This window comes from Dromiciops gliroides, chromosome 3 (assembly GCF_019393635.1).
Source record: "Dromiciops gliroides isolate mDroGli1 chromosome 3, mDroGli1.pri, whole genome shotgun sequence".
NCBI lineage: Eukaryota > Metazoa > Chordata > Mammalia > Microbiotheria > Microbiotheriidae > Dromiciops > Dromiciops gliroides.
The window spans coordinates 621,851,955-621,870,628 of NC_057863.1; the positions used below are offsets into that span (position 1 = coordinate 621,851,955).

At 39.7% G+C, this 18,674-nt stretch overlaps 1 protein-coding gene across 1 annotated transcript; it reads right to left on the reverse strand.

The window, feature by feature from the left end:
• Positions 1–1,046: 1,046 nt before the first annotated feature.
• Positions 1,047–17,873, reverse strand: LOC122745873 (arylacetamide deacetylase-like 4). The gene is made up of 4 exons (XM_043991326.1): positions 17,709–17,873; positions 13,800–14,016; positions 5,569–5,632; positions 1,047–1,821 (listed from the first exon to the last, which is right to left on the reverse strand). Exons 1-4 carry the CDS (start codon positions 17,871–17,873, stop codon positions 1,047–1,049), a joined length of 1,221 nt encoding a protein of 406 aa, XP_043847261.1.
• Positions 17,874–18,674: the final 801 nt, after the last annotated feature.

The window sequence follows — 18,674 nt, forward strand, 5'->3', positions numbered from 1 at the left end:
ACTTCAAATTATTTATGCACTATTCATCCATCAGAAACTACACTCTTGGTTCTATTTTTTTTTTGCAGGGCAACAAGAGTTAAGTGACTTGCCCAGGGTCACACAGCTAGTAAGTGTCAAGTGTCTGAGGCCAAATTTGAACTCAGGTCTTCCTGAATCCAGGGCTGGTGCTTTATCCACTGTGCCACCTAGCTGTCCCGGCACTCTTGATTCTAAGGCAGGACTATATTCCCAGTTTCTTCCTCTTAGCCTCAGAACTTTTCTGCAAAATGGAAAATTGAAACTCACTAGGGGACCTAACTTGTGTGAGGGCCAAAATTTGATATACGGAGTGCTATTTGGGTGACTTGCCAGAATATTGGGGTCCCAGAAATATGAGGGACCTTTTAGGTTCCCCCTCCCCTCTGACCTACCCTTTTAGATATTTCTCCCAGGCCAATAAGAAAGGAGCCTTTAAGCTTTAATTCACAAAAGGATAAGATTTTATTAATTGGGAATTAATTAAACAACAAAGGTGAAACTAATAAAAATCAAAGATAAGGAAATAGGAAAATAGAAATACAGATAAATACTCTTAACTCTAAACTTAACCTATTCAATCCTCAGACTGTTTCCAATTAAGCTAGTTCAAAGGAATTTAGGGTTTTCCGTAATTAACTCACCAACACCTGGACAGTCTACAGTTGCTCACGCCACCAAGGAAAACAGCCGCTGAGACAGAGTGAACACACGCCACCACCACAAGGGCAGAAGACTGAGAGCCTGTGCTCCTGCAGATGCCTAGCATTCCGGAAGAAGCCTCCGCCTCCTTTCAGGGAGCATTCAATCTTTCCTCCCCCAAAAGGGGAGGTCCTTCAAAAACTGCCTATGGAGAGTTTTCCTTCTGACCTCAGTAGCATATGTAACCTGAGGGAGGGCCAGGTGTGGCCCCTCCCAAATGAGTCAGCTAAAAACTGCAATATTAATCTTTACCACAAATAATTTTTACCACATTTGGGATAGAGTTCATACTTGCCATTCTTTCCTGAAAGTCCTGGGAGTGAGGTTCAGAGGTTGTTTATAAAATTAACAACAATATTCAGAATTCTTAGAGAGCAGGGGAAACAAAAGTACTTATTGTCAAAGGTGAGGAGCACTCCATGAAAACCATCTTCAATGTGGTGCCAGCTCACAGGCACCCCCTGGTCCTCCAACCTCTTCTTGTATAACAGTGTGTCATCTCGTAGGATATCAAACTCACAGCTCACGAGCAGGGCTTCAGGGAGTTGGGCAATGATGTCATCATCAGCAATTAGGGGTGAATTCCTTGGCGATAAGATCTCTTTATTTTCCTGGTAGGCATCCTCATTAAAAGGGCTAGGTGTCATGAGTTGGTAGCCTCTCTCTTTAAACCTCTTGGGTATGTTGTGGACACTAATCCTTTCCTCAGACTTCTTCTGCATCTCAGGGCACAAATGAGCACCATTCAGGATAGCGGTTTTCCAAGAGGGGCGGATATCAAGATATTGGAATATACAGTAAATGGCGATGTTCAGAGTGAGGAATAGAACATTTTTGTTTTGTTGATGGGAAGGCAGCTGGAAATTAAATCCCTGGAGATAGGGGTAGATCAGAACCTGAGCTCGTATCTTGGGGAGATCCGGTTGGGTCACGAGGGCTTGGCTAATAGAAGCCACAATTGTCCCTCCAACACTGTCTCCACAGAAGATGACCTGAGATGGATCCACCCGATAGGTTTCCAGGGTGCTCAGAAAGTGGGTGGAAGCAGCCATGCAGTCATTAATCCCACAAGGGAGCTTGTGCTCAGGAGCCAAGCGGTAACTAAAGAGAAGTGAAAAAATATGCCTTATGACTGGGACAAGGGAGTAGGGGGTCAAGAAATCAGTTTAATTGATGTTCTGATGTCACCTTTAAACATTCTTGTCTGCCTAAGCAGACAAGCTGAATGGACCTTAACTTTGGTTCCATGGAACTCCATGGATTGATTGCAGAGTTTCTGAACTTGAATGGGGAAAATGACAACTTTATTTTTACTATCCTCTAACTGAAATCTGATGCTTCCTTGAATTATTTAAAAAATTATTATTTAGTGAAAGGAACCAGAGGCTTCAACAGACTGTCAGAGTGGTTTATGATGCAAAAAAGATCAGGAATTCCTGCTCTAGTCCAACCTTCTCAATTTACAGAACTCAGTAGAGGTGGTATTAGAGTTTGTGTTTGAATCTTGTCTTTGCTACTTGCTACTTTATGGGACCTTGGACAAGTCACTTAATTTCTCTAAGGTATAATTTCTATATCTGTAAAATGGGGGGGACTGGATTTGATGACTCAAAGGTCTCTTTCTGTTTGAAACTATGATATGTTTATTGAATGTCTACTATGTTCTAGGCATAGCGCTAATCCCTGGCTGGTACAAAGATAAAAATCAAAAAGTTCTTGACGTCAAGAACTTCACAATCTAGGCTGTGGAGAGGGAGGGGTTTGTGTGTGAAAGAGTAAACTGGGGGGCAGCTAGGTGGCGCAGTGGGTAGAGCACTAGCCCTGGGGTCAGGAGGACCTGAGTTCAAATCCGGCCTCAGACACTTGACACTTACTAGCTGTGTGACCCTGGGCAAGTCACTTAACCCCCATTGCCTCACTAAAAAAAAAAAAAAAAAAAAAAAAGAGTAAACTGGGACCCAGAAAGGTCAATGACTTGCCTAAGGACCAAAACCCAAGAGAGGGAAGAGCTTGGATTAGGCCAGTTCTTTGAAGCCCAGTGCTCTTTCCATTACACCACACTGCCCTATTTCTTTAGCTAGAACACTGAAGCAAGACGATAGCTAATTAAGAAATGAGGTATGCCCCTTGGTAAAAAATGCAATAACTAATGTGAAATGGGGAAATTAAAGAGAACAAAATGAAAAATAACTTCCTTCTGCCTAGAAAGTCTCTGTCTCGTGACTGTAGGAGATTTTATTCTCATGAGTCACCATGCAGCTGTTTTCCTTTTTTTTTTTTTTCTTTTCTTCTGAGAAAGAAAGAGAAGTTATGAGGGCAAAGATAGTGGACTAATATCATGCTTCATCTGGCACATAGTAGGCACTTAATGCTTATTGATTGATTGATTGAATTTGGCCCTTCTGACCAAGGGCACATTCAGATATGTTGTCACTGTGTCTGGTAACAACATACCCAAACTACAGATTCAATTTGAGTAGTGTGAATAAACTCTGAGTTTTCAGACCTAAAATTAAAAATATTTGGTAAATCTATCCCTCCTTTCAGTTTCAGTCTCTTGTTCATCTCAGACTAGCAACAGCTATTTTGATCCCTGAAGAAAGGAGGCTAATTACTACAACTACCTTTTGCACTAAAAAAAAAAAAATTCATTAAAAGTCAGTCTTGCTTTCACTTAGCTCATTTCATGCAGAGAATTCAAAGCTTATTCCTATGTATGATCTCACTTGTCATAAAACCAAGAGCAGAGTGACCAGGTTTCTGGCTCCAACCTCTTGCTTCCCCTCCTGGGAGGAAATAAAATCTCCCCTAGAGAAAGGTGGGCAGAAGAAGAGGCTAGAAATATCTGTTCTGCCTCCCTTCCAGCCATGCAACACCACCCCCATACCACTTGTCAGGGACAGTCCTCACCACACACCCATTCTTTGAGGTAAACTGAGTACAGTAGCAATCCATTAGGAACAAGTATAGCATTAGACAAAATTGTTAGGTACATAAGCTGAATTTGTCTTTGAGCACCTACTTAACAAGGTTGTTTGTGAGCATCAGGTGAGAATAATGTGCTTAGATCACTTGTGATAAATACTTGTCAATTATTATTCCTTTTATAACATCTTTATCAGTTCCTCCTCCCTCAGGCACCAAAATTAAACAATAAATGAATTTAAAGCAATTGATGAGAGTTTAAGTTAAATAGCATTGCTAAATTTTAGTCTTCTGTCTGCCTAGAGGCTGTTGCTCATAATAATAGCTATCACTTATATACCACTTTAAGGTTCACAAAGTGTTTTACATGTTATCTCATTTGATTTTTACTACAACTTTGTGAGATAGGTGTTACCATAGTCCTCATTTTATATTTGAGGAAACTGAGGCTGGAAATCTGAGGGGGTAGAATGAGTTAGTTCATAAGAGAGACTAGTTGAGGCTCCTTTATTTTGCCCACATTTCTTCCCACAGTGTTGTCATTTTGGTGTGCGGGAATGTTCATGGGCATCTATTGAACCAAAGCCCACAGAGCATGCACAAGAATTGGGGAAGTGTAAGGGCTAAAATTCTAGCTATACTGTCTAAAATATCTAATGAGTGGTCACCAATAAATTATAAACTTTAGCAAGAGTTAGACTTTTAAGCATTTATAAAGGAGAATAAGAATTTGCTAAAGACCGAGAGAAAGGCCTAGATTCATCTATCTATTAAAGGGAGAACGCATTTCTCCACCAGAGTCCTCAGGAAAGAGAGCGAGTCAGAGCACCAGCCTCCCCCTTCTTCCTCCCACCAGCCAACTTTACTTCCTGACACCAAAGAAAAGCTGCATAGTTCTGCCCTCAGAGGCCCTCTCCTCATGCTGGAGCTTTCCTACAGTAATTCTCCAGCAGGTGGCGTCATTCCAATCATTACAGAAGTGTGAAGCAGTTATGTTCTAGATGTAACCCAATGCTACCAATCTGAATGGGATTGCAGAGAGCAAAATATGGTCTATGAATGTAATTCAGTATTATTGGAATGATGAGATGAAGTTAAAGAAACATGGTAGATTTCTTTGAATTGATGTAGAGCAAAGAAAGCAGGACCAAAAGAATACTGAGTGGAAAGTTACATGTATACACAATTTCAATCACTATATTAGACCATTTTGCTTATTTTTTAATATGAAGGTAATATGAAGGGGACTGTTTATTAGGAAGTGACTGATATGTCAAAATGAAATGTATCAAACAAATAAACTATAAGACCTCAAAAATATAATATATTGTACTAACTAAAATTATTCCCAGTTTACTAATTGTAGAGAAGGCTGCCCACTAGGCATCATATTTGGCAGCTATAAAATATCCCTCCATTCTCTTAGGTCTCCTCTTATCAAGTTTATTTATTCATTATGAGTTCTTTTTTTTGTGAGGCAATGAGGGTTAAGTGACTTGACCAGGGTCACACAGCTAGTAAGTGTCAAGTGTCTGAGGCCAGATTTGAACTCAGGTCCTCCTGAATCCAGGCTGGTGCTTTATCCACTGTGCTACCTAGCTGCCCCCATTATGAGGGGTTCTTAACCATTTTTATGTCAAAGATGCCTTTAACAGTCTGACGAAGCCTATGAACCCCTTCTCAGAATATTTTTAAATCCATAAAATAAAATACATTGAATTACAAAGGAAACTAATTATTTTGAAATAGTTATCAACATTTTTTTAAAAGTTCATGTACCCTAGGTTAAAAACCCTTACTTTAGAACAAGAGATTCTCCCTCTTTGATTACTCTCAGACCCTCCTCTCTTTTCCCTCCATTTCCCAAACAACCTACCTACCCAACCACTTCTTCCCTTCTTACTCACTTTTTCCCTTACTCACCCAACTGACAGAACCACTGAGTCTGTTTTCCTGGACAAGTAGCAGCACAAACTATTGTAGACATCTGAAAGACATAGAGTTTTCATTAACAGTCTGGAGCTAGCTTCTCTTTCCTTCCCCTTGCTGTTTCTGCCTCACTTCTCATCCTGCTAAATGATGTATAGAGTATTTGTCATACACAAATTTAACTCAACTTCATGAGTTGGTTCGATCTTGTTGTGTAATGTCTCTGTTGATAGTTCTATCCTCTTGTATAACTCATTCCATCTTTCATGTGTCTTTAAAATGCTATGTGGAAATTTATTTTGATTTGGGGACCCTACCCTTGGGCTGAGAATAGAAAGCCTTAGGCCCTCAGGGTCTCTTCTGCCAAAAAGCCCCAGGTCCCCAGCTCCCTCCACCCTGAGAGGATCTATCCAAGGGATCCCGGGCTTGTCCAGGCCGGGATCTGGCGTAGCCTGTGCTGAGGTCCCAGGCACGCAGCAGGGGGCACGGGCCCCTGGAGCCCTGGGTATAGTACACAGGTGAGGCTCGAGTGCCCCCCCCCACCAGCCGCAGCCCTGGCTGGCATATTAGCTTTGTGTGTATGGGGGTGCAAAAAGCCCTGAGATTTGAGTGGAGAAGAGGAAGATATATATATATATATATATATATATATATATATATATATATATATATATATATATATATATATAGACCTGGGAGTTAGACAGCGAGGGGGACTGACAAGATTAGGAGATTAAGGGAGGCCGAAGGACAAGATTAAGAGAGCAGAGAGGCTGGAGCACTAAGGAGAAAAAGCTAAGAGCAAGAAAGGAGGAGGCCGAAGGACAAGATTAAGGAGGACTCCAGAGACTAGAGACAGCAGGGGGGCTGATGAGAAGAATGGAACAGAGAAGGACACTGGAGCACTAGGAGAACAGAAGGAGGTCGGTGAGAGAGAAACACAGGGGTTCAGCCATGGCAGTAAGGAGAGGAAAGTTAGAAGCACGGGGATAGACAAAGTGAAAGGGGCTCAGAGTTAGAATAAAGGACCTGAGTAGTGAAAGTGCAACATAGCCTAAAGCAAGAGGTGGCAACTGCCCTTATTGTATTAAAAAAGTTCCAGGCTTAAAAGGTGGGAAGAGACAACAGGAACGCAGTCAGGTTGTACATTTTATTTCCCTGTATTCATAATTTTAAATTGTATCTCATAAATAAACTCTGCTTTGATTATTTAGTTAAGAAGCTTCTTAATCTTTTGCTTATCAATTTGGGGAGTGGAGCAGTGTGGTAGAACTTTATAAACAACCCATATTAAGTTAATAGCAGTCAGATAGCCAGTTAGTCAAAAGTCCCCAGATTAGTCCTCCAGTCAGATTAGGCCCCACCAAATTAGGCTAGTCAGTTTAAAATATTTCTACAGTTATTAACTGGTTGGCTATGCCTACATGATCCCAGAGTATCCAGACAAAACATAATCAGTTTTAGGCAACTGATTGTTTTTAAGTTTAACTGGTTGTATGGCTTTTGTGGAAAAAAGAAAATCCACTTATTGATTTAACAATGTTTTTCTTCTTTCCACTCGTTGATATGGAAACTTTAGATTTTAAGGCCTTAAAGGGAATATTATGGTTTCTTCATCCTACTCAAAAGACTGCTCACCTCAACACATAACTAACGTGGCTGCATGATTGATTCTGCAAACAATAAAAAGAGGAGAAGAGGAATATGAATGAATTTACATGTTCTTGCTATTAGTCTTCTGCTCTCAGATCTCAAAGATAGAATATCTTTGCCCTCTTGGAAATGCTAATCTCTCAACCACTCATCCAAGGCGAATAATAATTTCAGACTGCTAATGCTATCTAGTTACTCTCCCTATGGCTTCCATGGAAGAAGATGGACTTAGAGAAATGTAGAGGGTATAAATAGAAGCAATTCATGGTTATAAATTTATATGAAGGGACTTACATACTTTCTATAAAAAATGGGAATAAATTAGATTATCTCTAAATTCCCTAAATTTTAAATATTATTAGAATGCTGTAATTTTAAAACTGAGATTAGTACAGATGATTCTTAAGGTCTTTTCCAACCCCATGAGTCTCAGCCAGGGGAAATAGATGATAGATAGACAGACAGACAGATAGATAGATAGACAGACAGACAGACAGACAGACAGACAGACAGACAGACAGACAGACAGACAGATAGATAGATAGATAGATAGATAGATAGATAGATAGATAGATAGATAGATAGATAGATAGATAGATAGATAGATATAGATAGATATTGAGTAGGAAAGTGACATGGTCAGACCTGTATTTTATTCGAATCACTTTGACAGCTATATGGAGGATGTGAGATTGGATCTATAAGGAGAAAGGATAAACTTGAGGCAGGGAAACCAACTAGGATGCAATAGTCCAGGCAAGATATGATGAGAGCCTAAAGTAGAGTAGTGGTTCTGTCAGTAGAGAGAAGCTCTGAGAGATGTGAAGGTAGAACCCCAAAATTGGCAACTAATTGGATTGGATAGAGGGAGGTGGGAGGGTGAGGAAAAATGAGAAGCCAAAGATGAAGTTGTGAAACCTGGGTGCCTGAAAAGATGGTACTCTCCACAATAAAAGGGAAGTTTGGAAGAGGGGTATGTCTGTGGGGTGGGGGTGGGGGAGGGAATAATGTAGTATCTTTGAACAAGATCACAGACTATTCATACTTGCTCATCCTGGGACAGGGGGAAGAAAGGAGAAAGACCTTTTACTCACTCATCACTGCCCCTAAAGTGCAGAACCTGCCCTCTGAAGGGGCCTATAGCAGCCTTGAAGTGATCTTGGGATAAGGAGGAGAAGGTAGAATTTTTCCCTATGGCACCTACACAAATCCTGTGGGTAGTGGTTAGTTTAGATTTTTACTGCCCCAAAAGGATTACTGACAATCTGGGAAGAGGAGTTTGGGAAAATTAGAAGCAAAGGGAGAAGCAGTATCACTACTAGGTCTATATCCCAAAGAGATCGAAGGAAAAGGAAAAGGACCTATTTGTACAAAATTATTTGTAGCAGCTCTTTTTGTGGTGGCAAAGAATTGGTCATTGAAGGGAGGCCCATCAATTACAGAATGGCTGAAACAAGTTGTGGTATATGATTGTGATAGAATACTGTGCTGTAAGAAATGATGAGCAGGATGCTTTCAGAAAAAACTGGGAAGACTTACATGAACTGATTCAAAGAGAAATGTGCAGGATCAGGATAACATTGTAGACAGTATAGTAGCAATATTGAACAATGATCAACTGTGAATGACTTAGCTATTGTAAGCTCTAGTTTCTTAAACTGGAGGTTTCGACGCCATATAGGGACACATAATTGAATGTGGGGGTTATGAAAAATTTGGCAACAGTAAAAGGTTATATAGACCTATTTTATATACCTGTATACCTGGGGTCACATAAAAATTTCTCAGGTGAAAAGGGGTTGCAAATGGAAACAATTTAAGAAGCCCTGTTCTAAGCAATACAATGATACAAAACAGTTCTGAAGGACTTGTGATGAAGAATTTACGTCCAGAGAAAGAACTGTTGAGGTCTGAGTACAGATTGAAGTATCCTTTTTAAAATTTTATTTTTCTTAGGGGGTTTGGGGGAGTCTGTTTTGCAACATGTCTAATGTGGAAATGTTTTACATGACTACTCATGTATTTTGTTTGTTGTTCAGTTGTGACCAACTCTTTATGACCCCATGGACGATAGCATACCAGGCCTTTCTATCCTCTTGAAGTTTGTCCAAGTTCACATTCATTGTTTCTATGACACTATCTATCCAGCTCATTCTCTGCTATTTCCCTTTTCCTTTGGCCTTCAATCTTTCCCAACATTAGGGTCTTTCCAATGAGCCCTGTCTTTTCATTATGTGGTCAACATATTTAAGCTTCAGCTTCAGTATTTAATCTTTCAGTGAATAGTTTGAACTAATTTCTTTAAGTATTGACTGATTTGATCTCCTTGCTGTCCAAAGGACTCTCAAAAGTCTCCAGCACCACAATTCAAGAGTGTTGATTCTGCAGTGCTCAGCTCTCACAGCCATACACTGCTGCTGGAAGAGACCTTAGTCAGCACAGGGATAAGCTGTATTAAATTGCTGGCCTTTTCAAGGAGGGAATGGGGGAGGAAGGGAGAGAAAGAATTTTGGTTTTTTGGTTTTATTTTTTTTTGTAAATTTTTAAAATTTATTTTAGATTTAAATGCAAAATGAGAAGGAGGGGGGGGGAATTGCCATGTACACAGCAGAACATAAGAGAGGATTCAATATAAAACAACAAATGTCCATTTCAAGAAAACCTATCTAATAAATCCTGCACATTGTTTTCAAAGCTGTCCAGCTTTTTTTTTTTTTTTTGCTTCCTTATTGGTTTTCTTTTGTTTTGTTTGGTTTTTGGTTTTTTGCGGGACATGGAGGGTTAAGTGACTGTATTGGTTTTCTTTTGTTCTCTTCTATGTACTTTCTACTTTATCTTTTTCCTTCCACACCCCACCCCACTCTAAAGGCTACAGTTAAGAGTGGATATATTTACATATACAGAGATACTACAAAAATACACGTATATACACTAATACACATATGTAAGACTGTACCATACTTTTTCTACCTGTCATCTGCTTCTCTGAGGATGGATAGCACCTTCCTTCATAAGTCCAATTTTTTCCATGTTTTTCCAAGTCAACCAGCTTGTCATTTCCTTCACCACAGCAATATTCCAAGCCGACCACACCCTATCTGAGCGATTGTCTCCAAAAGTCTCCCCCTAATTTTCTGCATTCCTTCTATTGTTGGCTATATAGGTTTTATTTATAACAGAAAATTTTAATTTAAAATGATTGAAATGGCCGATTTTACACTTCAACAATGCTCTCACCTTATAGATTAAGGTCTGATACTGCTAAATCTACTTTGTTTACATTTTTTTCATGGCTTCTTTGAAGTTCCTGACCTTTTGTTCTTCCAAATGAACTTCGTTATTATTTTTTCTAACTCAGTAAAATATTTGTTAGTAATTTAATTAGAATGACATTGAATCAGTAGGTCAGTTATAATTGTTATTTTAAAATTATATTGACTTTATCTACCCATGAACAATAAATATTACTTCAGTTACTTGGATCTGAGTTTATTTGTATAAAAGTGCTTTATGTTTATGTTCATATGGTTCCTGTGTCTGTTTTGGCAGGTATTTTATACTAGTTATTTTACATGGTCTAAAATAATATAAATAAATAGATAAATTACTGATCATATAGCAAACGTTCTTTTTCAACAACCCAAAAGGCACCTCTACAGATGAATATCACCAGATGGTCAATATCTAATTCATATTAATTACATACATTGCAGTTAAAGGTGGAGAAGCTCTATACAGTCAGCTAAAACAGGACCTGGAGTTGACTGTGTCTTGGATCAGGAGCTATTTGTTGAAAAATTCAGACCAGTTGAAGAAAGTGGGTAAAACCATCAGACCATATAGGTATGACCTAAATAACATCCTTTACACATATGAAGTGAGGCAGCAACAACAACAAAATCCCAAAGAAAAAGAAGAGCAAGAAAGCAAAATGAGTGTTTGATGAGGCAAATAGATGAGGAAAGAAAGAAAAAGATAAAGAAAAAAGGGAAATATATGCCTAACTGAATGCAGAGTTCCAGAGAATAGCAAGAAGAGATAAGAAGGTTCTTTTAAATGAGCAATGCAAAGAAATAGCAGAAAACAATAGAATAGAAAAAAAAAGAGATCTCTTCAAGAAAATTAGAGATTTCAAGGAAACATTTCATACAGAAATGGGCATGATAAAAGACAAAAATGGCAGGGACTTAACAGAAGCTGAAGAGATTAAAAAGAGGTGGCAAGAATATACAGAAAGACTATACAAGATAGTTTTCTCCAAGCTAGGCTTAAGCCATATGTGAACCCATAATTACCAGAAGAGCAGGCTGGTTTTCAAAGAGGCAGAATGAACTAGAGACCAAATTGCCAACATTTGCTGGATTATGGGGAATTCAAGGGAGTTCCAGAAAACTATCTATTTCTGCTTCATTGACTATATTAATGCCTTTGTGTTGATCACAACAAAATGTGCAGGTCCTCAGAGAGATTGGGAATACCAGATCATCATACTTGTCTCTTGAGGAACCTATATGTGGGCCAACAAATAAAATGGAATGACTGATTGGTTTAAGATTAGAAAATGAGTGTGACAAAACTGTTTATTGTCACCTTATTCATTTACCTTATATGCAGTATACTTCATTCATCCAGACTAGATGAATAAAAAACCAGAATTAAAGTCACCTTATTAATTTACCTTATATGCAGGGTACTTCATTCATCCAGACTAGATGAATAAAAAACCAGAATTAAAGTTATTAGGAGAAATATCAATAATCTCAGATGTAGAGGATATCACTCTGATAGCAGAAAATGAAGAATTAAGAAGCCTATTGATGAAAATGAAAAAGGAGAGTGTAAAAGCTGGCTTCAGTCTTAACACTAAAAAACAAAACAAAAACAAAAATAACTATGACATGGACAAATGGTCTCGTCACTTCCTGGCAAATAAAGGGAGAAGAAATGGAAGTAGTGTCAGTACTTTTATTCTTGAACTCAGTCAACTTCAGATGGCAAGTGCAGCTATGAAATGAAAAGATGCTTGCCTCTTGAAAGAGCTATGGCAAATCTCCATAGCATACTAATAAGCAGAGACATCACCTTACTGAGAAAGGCATAGTCAAAGCTATGGTTTTTCCAATAGCAATGTGTGACTGTAAGAGTTGGACTAGGGCAGCTAGGTGGCGCAGTGGAGTCAGGAGGACCTGAGTTCAAATCCGGCCTCAGACACTTAACACTTACTAGCTGTGTGACCCTGGGCAAGTCACTTAACACTAATTGCCTCACTTAAAAAAAAAAAAAAGAAGAAGAGTTGGACTATGAGGAAATCTGAGTGCCACAGAATCAACATTTTTGAATTGTGGTACTGGAGATGACTTTTAGGAACCCCTTGGACAACAAGGAGATCGATCAGACAATAGATAAAGAAATTAATTCAGACTATTTATTGGAAGAACAAATCCTGAAGATGAAGCTTAACTACTTTGACCACATAATGAGAAGACAGGACTCATTGCAAAATACCCTGATGTTGGGAATGACTAAAGGCAAAAGGAAAAGGTGACGGGGGCAGCCAGGTGGCACAGTGGATAGAGCACTGGCCCTAAAGTCAGGAGGACCTGAGTTCAAATCCGGCCTCAGACACTTAACACTTACTAGCTGTGTGACCCTGGGCAAATCACTTAACCCCAATTGCCTCACCAAAAGAAAAAAAAAAGTAAAGGAAAAAAAAAAGGGGATGGCATAAGATGTGATGGATTGATAGTGTCATGGAAGCAATGAACAAAAGCGTAGACAGAATTCAGGAGATGGTAGAGGAGAAAAGCCTGGTGTGCTATGGTCCATGGGATCATGAAAAGTCAGATATGATTGAATGACTGAACAACAGCAGCAGATCTCAAATCACACTGGCAGTGTGGGGGGAAAGGGGAAAATCAAGAAAAGCCACCTGCACATAGTAGGATTTTAATTGAGTCTTGAAAGAAGCCAGGGAAACTATGAAGTGGAGGTTAGAAGTGAAAGCATTCCAGGCATGAGGAGCCAGACATTAAGGTTGGGTTAGATCAATCAGCATATCAAGTCTGGTATTTTAGAGCTTCCTTTTGGTTTTAAAGAGCACTAACAAGCCTTTTTCCAGCCACCCTGACTACCTGAAGAAAATTTCAATTTAATACTTCCCCTAGCATCAAGATACTCCCAGTGGGCGGCAGCTAGGTGGCGCAGTGTATAGAGCACCAGCCCTGGATTCAGGAAGACCTGAGTTCAAATCTGGCCTCAGACATTTAACAATTACTAGCTGTGTGACCTGGGCAAGTCACTTAACCCCAATTACCTCACCAAAAAAAAAAAGATACTCCCAGTGTGACCAGGATAAGGGAGCAATGCCTAGGTGGATCTGATGCTTTAAAATGTCATGGGAGGGGGCGGCTAGGTGGTGCAGTGGATAAAGCACCAGCCCTGGATTCAGGAGTACCTGAGTTCAAATCTGGCCTCAGACACTTGATACTTACTAGCTGTGTGACCCTGGGCAAGTCACTTAACCACAATTGCCCCACCAAAAAAAAAAAAAGTCAAGGGAAATTTGATCTTACCTAGGCTCCCAACTACCATGCCACCTCCATGGAAGAAGATAATTCCTTTCCGGAGGCTTGTAGATGTTGCCTTTGGCTGATACAACCTCACGGGTACTGTCCCAAAGCATAGGTTCTTTACCATGAGCGTTGGGTCCTTCTTGATGGTCATTCTATCCAGTAAAAAGCGGAGAAATTTTGGCACTGAGCAGATTCCCAGCCACTCACAAATATTCCCCTGTTAGAAGAAAGAGGAAATCAATTAAAAGAGTCAGATAAAGACTGGTTTCAGGCATTGCTGGATAGTTCCAGCCAGTTGTAATCACAGTTGATTCTGCTGGTTCTGATTCTATGATGTCATCTTTGTATGTGTCTGAAGCTGTTTTAGTGTATTAGTGACTGCTTTTCACAGATGCACCCACACTCCCTCACTCTATTCCCTCCTTAACAAATGTTACACATTTACCAAGTGGTTAACCAGAGTGTAGTTGGGGGAAGAGGGGAATCTTTGTATTTCTCTTCTTGCTATATCTTTTCATTGAAATCCCATTATAGGGGCAGCTAGGTGGCGAAGAGGATAGAGCACCAGCCCTGGAGTCAGGAGTACCTGAGTTCAAATCCGGCCTCAGACACTTAACACTTACTAGCTGTGTGACCCTGGGCAAGTCACTTAATCCCAATTGCCTCACTAAAAAAAAAAAAAAAAGAAATCCCATTATAAAAAATACCATTATTTTAAAAAACTAATGATTTTCATTGTTTAAATGAAAGTGCAGCGCTAATTACTTGAAGTTAACATTGGTGAAAATACACTGGATTAGGGCTTTAGCTGACAGAATTAGAGTCACCCCCTGACCTCTTTAGGAGTACCCCTCAGAACCCTGATGGGCAGAAGTAGTCTTGCTCTGGAGGACCTGACTCATTCATATAAGCCAGAGTTGGGATAAGGAAACCCAGAATTAATACAGCCTACGTTTGGGGCCTCATCTAGGATAAAATTGTTCCCTTCACATTTGTGGGGACCCCCTGGAGAAATTCTTCATCTTAGGCTTTCATTATTGTCTACCTTACAAAAAGAGGCAGAGGTTGAAGTTCTCCAGCCCACTGGGGACATAGAGCCTGATTGTAAGCACAACAGATTGCAACCTTTTTTCCTTCTTGTCTGACAGTGAGAGGATGACTTCTAGTTGGCCCTAGGTCTTAAATATGAGAGGGACATAGGGATATGACCCTCCACTGAGATGGAAAGTGCTCCCCCCCTTCGGCCTAGTGATCTGATCTCAAAGTCTTAAAGCCCCCTATTTCTCTCTCTCTCTGTTTTTTCTCTAGAGAGAGGCAATAACGGGAAGCTACTATCCCCCTTTCTAAATATAGGCATATCAACTTAAAAATTTCTTCATAGGGTCTGCACCGAGACATTATGTAGATATGATAAGTTGTTGCTGAAACATGAAATTTTGCAAAATAACCTATGGCTGAACCCCTGAGGTTGGGGCACTCTGACCCAGGAGAGAGACTTATCGCTGAACATCCCAGGAGAAAGATTTATTGCTGAACATATAGTATTAACCCAATTACCGCATTTTGCTCAAATTAGATGTCTGTAAAAAGTATAAAAACTGCTTGATTTCTAATCCCGGTGTGTCACACCTCCTGGTTTTCCCAGCGAGTGTGGTACACCTTTCTTTTGAAAGAAATAAAATCAATGCTTCGGCCTCCTTTCTCCTCGAGTCTCTATTACAGGGGTCAGTGGGTGTACTTCCCATCCCACTCAAATTCCAGCAGGGAGAGCTCCACTAGGGAAGATAGGGACCAGATTTGCTTCTAAGGTAGGAAGCTGATTTTATCTTTTTTGTTTTATTTATTGTTTGGGTTGGGGAAGAGTATTTTGTGTACCAAGACAGGTATTTTCTTAATAGTAAGGGGGGCAGCTAGGTGGAGCAGTAGATAGAGCACGGGCCCTGAATTCAGAAGGACCTGAGTCCAAATCAGACCTCAGACACTTGACACTTACTAGCTGTGTGACCCTGGGCAAGTCACTTAACCCTCATTGCCCCACCAAAACCAAAAACAAAATAGTAAGGAAGAAGTAATTTTTTATAAACTTTGTAAAATGTTGTTTGTTGAATCTGCATAACTGTATTTGGGAATATTTGTGATTTTCACTTGTACATGAATTAATTAAGCTACTCTATAACTAGCACTTAAAATCTCATGCACTGGATTAGTAATAGAATATTGCTATATGTCTTAGATCATAGGCTTATATAGAGCTGAAAGAAAGGACCTTATATAGACATCATCTATTCTGACCTCCTTCATTTTCAAGATGAGGAAACTGAGACAGAGCAGGTGAAATGATTTGTCTAGTCATGTAGGTAGTGCCAGTTCAGGTGCTCAGATATGAACTTCACTCTTGAGAGCCAGAGCCACAACTTATTCTTTCCCCTGCTCATTCTTACAATTCATTTCAGGTGAAAAGGAAAATGATAAATGTTGCAGAAGATGTGGGAAAATTGGAACACTAATGCATTGTTGGTGGAGTTGTGAACTGATCCAATTATTCTGGAGACCAATTTAGAACTATGCCCAAAGGGCTATAAAACAGTTCATACCTTTTCATCCAGCAATACTACTACTTGGTCTATATCCCAAAGAGATCATTAAAAAGGGGAAAGGACCCACATGTACAAAAATATTTATAGCAACTCTGTGTAGTGGCAAAGACTTGGAAATTGAGGGAATACCCATCAATTTGGGGAATGGCTGAACAAGTTGTGGTATATAGATATAATGGAATACTCTTGTGCTATAAGGAATGATGAGAAGAAGATTTCAGAAAAACCTGGAAAGACTTCAGAACTGATGCTGAGTGAAGTGAGCAGAACCAGAACATTGTACACAGAAACCGTAACATTATGTGATGATCAACTGTGATAAACTTAGTTCTTCTCAGCAATACAATGATTCAAGACAATTCCAAAAGACTCATTATGGAAAATGCTCCCCACATTCAGGAAAAGAACTATGGAGTCTGAATACAGATTGAAGCACACTATTTTCACTTTTTTTTTCTCTTTCTTGTGGTTTTTCCCTTTTGTCCTGATTCTTCATTCAGAAAATGGTGGAAATTTGTTTAACATGATTGTATATGTATAACCTGTATTGGATTGCTTGTTGTCTTAGGGAGGGAGGGAAGAAAAAAGGAGAAAAATTTGAAACTCAAAATCTTATAAAAAGGAATGTTGAAAACTATCTTTACATGCAATTAGGAAAAAATAAAATACTATTAAGAAAATAAAACATTATGAGAGCCATAAAAAATTCATGTCAGTGAGATCACAGAACCATTTGAGTGGGAAATATTGTCATTTGATCCTCACAACAATTGTATAGGATTGGCATCATCATTATTTCCATTTTATAGATGCTGTGGTTCAGAGACATAGCTAGAAAGTATCTGAGATAAGAGTTGAACCTCCATCTCTTTGATTTCTAAGTCAACTGCTCTATATACTGTATGATGCTGCTTCTCTAGAAGGGAATAATATGGACAGGTTATTCTTGGTAATACCACAGCCATTGATTGAGCTCATTATTCAGAAAAATTGGACACCAGAATTCCTTGACTCCAAAATTCTACTACTAAGTATATGCCCCAAGGAGGTCATTGATAAGAAGAGAGTCCCCCTATACAAAAAAAAAAAAAAAAGGCAATATAACTGCCTGAAACCCCTCTTCATCAGAGAATACAAAACATCCCAAACACAGCAGCCTGAACCCTGTGTATTACCCAAAGTCCCAGGCTCCTCCAGGAATGCTCTTTGCTAACTTAGCATCTGCTTTCTCTACTCCCCCTCCTATGCAACCCACATTCACCAACCCACCAACCTCTCAGCAGGTCCTGAGAGGCAAAGGGGTAACACTCACATACTTTATCGCCAGTAGAAAGGAACAGTGCAGGATTCGGAGCTGCATTGTGTGGCCAATGGCAGCGGGGACATCTATAGTAAAGAAATGCTCATAGATCACCCATAGTCCAATTCCTAGGTTAAAGATGCATCCTGCCAGAAGGAGGAAGAACAGCAAGATCATCATACTGTTTTGCACGTGAGTGAGGCTGAGAGGGATCTTCTCTTTGGAATCTCTTTGACATAGGACCTGGTGTCCTTATAAATTCCCTCCTTCTTGCTTCTCTGCCTTTGTCTAGTTTCCCTATAGGCAATAGCTTTGCCAAGTCCTCAAGATCTGTCATCTGTTAAGGAATTAGACTAGAATAACCTGATTGAATGAGCATGCAATAAACCTTTATTAATATTAATTACTTACTCAATGCTAAGCACTGTGCTAAGACCTGGAGATGCAAAGAAAGGTAAAGGACTTGAGGGTGACACCATGCAAACAATTAAGCACAAATACTATAGAGACTGGATAAAATGGAGATAATCAGTAGGGGAGGGCCTAGAATGAAGGGGGATTAGGAAAGGCTTCTTGAAGAAGTGGAGATTTTATCTGGGATTTGAAGGAAGCCAGAAGCAGGGATGAGAAGGGAAGAGAATTCTAAAACTGAAGAATAGCCAGGTGAAGGCATCAGAGTTTGTCAGGGAACTTTAATCCCAAAGGGAAAAATCCATCAGGTCGCCCTTTGCACAGGGGAAGAAAGGTCACAAAGTCTCCTTTTCCTCTGGATTTGGGGCCAGTTGTGAGACCTAGAATTACAGACCAAGAGCCCATGGGGAGTATCAAGTCCAGCCTCTCACTGTATGTAGTCTCTGGTTTTTAAAAATAAATTTTTATTAATGTTTTCTGTTGGGGGCAGCTAGGTGGCACAGTGGATAGAGCACCAGCCCTGGATTCAGGAGTACCTGAGTTCAAATCCGACCTCTGACACTTGAC